At 42.1% G+C, this 4,586-nt stretch overlaps 1 protein-coding gene across 2 annotated transcripts in view; it reads left to right on the forward strand.

Moving 5' to 3' along the window:
- Positions 1-4,586, forward strand: part of EFCAB14 (EF-hand calcium binding domain 14) — a 20,132-nt gene that overhangs the window by 4,857 nt on the left and 10,689 nt on the right. For both annotated transcript variants that reach the window (XR_663733.1, XM_009326566.1), the window contains exon 4: positions 3,003-3,113. Coding sequence is in view for 1 of the 2 variants with exons in the window: in XM_009326566.1 (XP_009324841.1) it covers positions 3,003-3,113 (111 nt within the window). In the remaining variant the exon portion in view is untranslated. The remainder of the gene's footprint in view (positions 1-3,002; positions 3,114-4,586) is intronic.

The following is a 4,586-nucleotide window of genomic DNA, read 5'->3' on the forward strand; positions in this document are numbered from 1 at the left end:
CTGGAAAACTTCCTGATCTTGAGCAGTATATAGTTTTATATCTGGCTCTGCATTTACGGTCTTAAGGCAGGTAGGGGTCTAACTTGGGAGCGGTGGGCATGGAATGTGGGAGCTTTCCTGGTGTTCAGTACATGCACAGCAAAACACAAATTGTACTGGGATGGTTTTCTGACAACGTCTTGAAAGATGGGCCCTACTGGGTGACAGAGGCTTACTTCTAAAGTGACTTCTGTTAATACAGTGTCTTACTGTGTGCCTTAGCTGAGCATTCTTTACCAAAGAACTGTCCTGCGTATTTTGATAAAAAGAAGGGCTTGTTGAAACATCCCTGCCTCTTACATGGCAGTTCTCTTTATTTAGCAATAAACATTTATATTGGGCTAACACCTAATGTCAGTCCAGTTGTCTTTGTAGCTTTTATGGGCTACCACTTCTCATTTCCTATCCCTACAAAATTAATGTATAATCAACAAGCTAGTCATATGCAAAGCAATTAGTGTGGTTTGGCTGATCAGGCTGCTAGGATTTCTTTTTCTGGGAGGAGTACAAAGCTATTTCCAAGCTTCTAATTTGCTGTTATGAGCACAGTGGATTTTCACTGTGTCATATCAGAAGTAGGTCTTAAGGCAGTACCTAGAGTCTTGAACCTGCACCTACTTTATTTATATAATATAGAAAAACCTTGTTGTCATCTTGCTGCCTTCAGTAGTGTCAGGACAAAGTGTTAGGGCCAACAGGTTTCAGCTTGCAGTGATCTGCTGAACGGCAAGGGTTTTTCATGTTGAAATAAGTCCATCCTTGTTCACGCTTTGTGAAAATCAAAGATCTTGGGAACTTCTGAATTCTTTCCAGTCTCTGCTGTTGAGTCAAAATAAGGTGTTAGATGTGGCATCTGTTTCTACTGCTCTCTTGATGCCATCTTGCTTGCATTTATGTTTTGGAAGGTAGATGTAATAAAAATAGAGCTGGAATCCTTCCAGGAGGCATACTGCGAGGTGTTGTGTGTAGAAAAACTATTTGGAGGTTTAAATACAACAGTTTTAATGGTTTGTAAGTGTCATGTTAATTAAAAGCGATAGGTTTCAAGACTTGGACTTCTTTTTGACCTCTGTGTGCATGCTGCACTACCTCCTGTCACACAGGAGGACTTCAGTGGGTGTAGATTGGTAGCCTGGCTTTTGATAGCCCTGGTGAAAAATCTCCTGCTCAACTGTCCGTTGCATCCATCTGTCTTTTGGAATTACCTGCCTTTCTTGGAAGAAAAAGCTGCTATTCTTAGAATAGGATTTTGGTTTTCTTAAGCCTTTTTCCCTCTAGGTACTTGTTGTGGTTTAACTCTGCAGGCAGCTAAACACCACACAGCCGTTTGCTCACTCCCCCCCAGCGGGATGGGGGAGAGAATCGGGGGGAAAAATAGTAAAACTCGTGGGCTGAGATAATGACAGTTTAATAGGACAGAAAAGGAAGGGAAAATAATAATGATGATAAAAGAATATACAAAACAAGCAATGCATAATGCAATTGCTCACCACCCGCCAACCGATGCCCAGCCAGTTCCCAAGCAGCGGTTGCCACCACTCCCCGGGTAACTCCCCCCAGCTTACATACTGAGCATGACGTCGTATGGTATGGAATACCCCTTTGGCCAGTTTGGGTCAGCTGCCCTGGCTGTGCCCCCTCCCAGCTTCTTGCTGGCAGGGCATGAGAAGCTGAAAAGTCCTTGACGAGTGTAAGCACTACCTAGCAACAACTGAAACATCGGTCTGTTATCAACATTATTCTCATACTAAATCCAAAACACAGCACTGTACCAGCTACTAGGAGGAAAACTAACTCTATCCCAGCTGAAACCAGGATAGTACTGTTCCTGAAAATGGGGAGCTGCTGGTGGTAACGTCCTGAAGGATTACTGAGGGAATTCCTCTCTGACAGGGGCTTTTGTTCAGACTGAGGAAAGGTGCTAAAGGTGTCCTGAGGTCCTCCAGGGCAGAGAGATTGCTTACTGAACATATGTTCAGACTTGCAAAATGAAGAGCTGGAGGAAGATTTGTGTGGGTATCGTTTGAATATAGTCTGGGTAGCTAGAGGGTCACTTCAGTGACCCTTAAGAGCTTATGAGCATAACAGGTTCCTAGGAAAAGGGGATTTTTAGATGGGTTCTGTTTGTTTTAATGATTGAAGGAAGTATTAAAAATGGAGTGAGAAGCATGGGGGCATGCTCTGTCCCATTACTGTAACTTTCACTAGTGTTTGTGGATGTCCTAGCTGACAGTCTGACTGATAGGTGCTATGCTGTCAGCTGCTAAAACACCAGTGCAGCTTTACAGAATAGTTGCTTTTTAAAGTTAGAGCTGGGGGTAGGAGGAGTTCACATAGGTGAAGGCAAGAGAAGGATGGGACGGGAGTAGTCAGAAGCAAAAGTAGCTGTCACAGCACATTGACTGTACCTGCAGAATTCATGGGGGCTTTCCCGATGCTTCAGAGCTATTCTTTCATTTTAAAAAAAAAAAAGTAATACTTGCTTGAAAATCTATCGGTGACCTTTGGCAGACTAGTTTTGCAGTGTATGATGTGTCTGATGGGTAGCCCTGAAAGACAATTAAGGCAGGGTAAATGGGTGATGCCAGCATCCTTGTATTCAATACAACTACTCCATGCAGAGAGGAGGTAAGATGTCTTCCTCTCAGGATTATTTTTTTTGTAAAGTAATGCTGGAACATTTGTGTTGCTTTGGGAGTGAGAGTAGCAAACCCGTAATTTTGGTTATCTAGCTTAAGCTCTCATGGTGTAGAGTGTGTGTTCATTTATTGGCCTGGATATGCGGTGGGTATAACTTGCAGTTTTGTCTGCAAAGGAAGTTCCGAATACTCCCAAACTCACTTGCATATTTTTGTGGCGATCTGCCTGCAGTTTCACTAGCAAAACATCGTGTTTAGCAGATTGAAACTTTGGAACAGTACAGTTGAGGAAGGCTGAGATTTTTGTCTACTTCTTTCTTGCAGACTGTAGCGAACATAGGTAGCACTCTTACCAGTGTTTCTCATGATGTTGAAAATATACAGACAGCTATTGAAGAATACAAGAAATCCATAGAAATACTCCAGAATGACGTGGTAAGGAAACGTACTGATTTAACACTGTGTATTAACGGTTACCTGCCTAATATGAAGCAAGTTTAAGAACTGTGTGGAGTTTTGCCTTACACCTTCGAAATACTTTTGACGTTTTAGTAGGTGCTGGTTGGTACATTAATACACTGCTGACCTCATAATCCCTGTGTGGCATCTCCTATATGGTATCAAGTATGTATTTTTCTGTAGCCAGAATTGTTGGTTAAAAAAATCCTGCAGATTTTTGCTTCCTACCACACAGATGTGGAGCCTTGGGACTCTGCTTTTGTGCGATGCAGGGTGCTGCTTATGGTAAATGCCTGCACTGTCTTAGGAATTGGGGGTGGTGAAAGCGTTGAGATACAGTTGTTTGGTTGAATTAAGGATGCATATAAAGATGAAATTACTGTCCATCTTTACCAGAAACTACTCACTGTATTTTGTTACGCCTTTCGCCGGAATGCAGGGTGCTGCTTATGGTAAATGCCTGCACTGTCTTAGGAATTGGGGGTGGTGAAAGCGTTGAGATACAGTTGTTTGGTTGAATTAAGGATGCATATAAAGATGAAATTACTGTCCATCTTTACCAGAAACTACTCACTGTATTTTGTTACGCCTTTCGCCGGAATGGAGGGAAGACACAGTCACTCAATATGAGTGATCAGCATACTTCGTTTATTGGAATACAATCATCAGCCTTTATAGGCTTACTTCTTACATATTTATTATTATAGGCTGGGTTAGTATAATTAGTTCTAAGAAAAGGTGGGATATTCTAATTACTTCTAAGAATCTATTATCATAGGGTTCCTCCTCCTGGCGCACGCGTACTGCCGTCTGGTGGTCGTCTATTGGGGTCTTTTGGAGGAAGATTCACAGTCTTCCTCACCGGGTACCTTCACCTTTGGCCCAGAATGTTGAGTTGGCAGAGCTTCAGACTGCGAGGCCGGTTTCCACCAGATGGTCTAACAATAGGGTTACAGTGTCTTTGCTAGCCAGGCTTCCACAATTCCCCCGTTTTTATTTTGTACTAACCATACATGGCTCGTTATTTGTGTCAGCAACTTCTTAATACAAGAAAGCGCACAGCTAAAAATCAACAGTCCAATAACAATCATAATTAAGACTAACAACAAGCTCTGAATTAATCCCTTTATCCAGCCTCCTAGGCCTAGCCAATTGGTTAAGCCCTCGAGTCCAAAAAATCCAACTTCCTTCTTAATCTGCTGTGAATGGTCCATCAATTGTTTAATTTCCTTATGTATGGAGCTAGAATTGTCTTCTAGATCCATGCAACACATTCCATCAAAATCTTCACATCCATGTCCGTGCGCTAAAAGCAAAAAATCTATAGCCATGCGATTTTGCAAAACTGCATGTTGTACCGAGCTAAGATCTATAGCTAGGTCTGATAGTACTCTACTAGTTAAATTAGCAAAAGAAAAATTTCCAAGCTACAGAAAGTTTGTCTATAAT

This window comes from Pygoscelis adeliae, unplaced genomic scaffold (assembly GCF_000699105.1).
Source record: "Pygoscelis adeliae isolate BGI_AS28 unplaced genomic scaffold, ASM69910v1 Scaffold306, whole genome shotgun sequence".
In the NCBI taxonomy this organism is placed as follows: Eukaryota; Metazoa; Chordata; class Aves; order Sphenisciformes; family Spheniscidae; genus Pygoscelis; species Pygoscelis adeliae.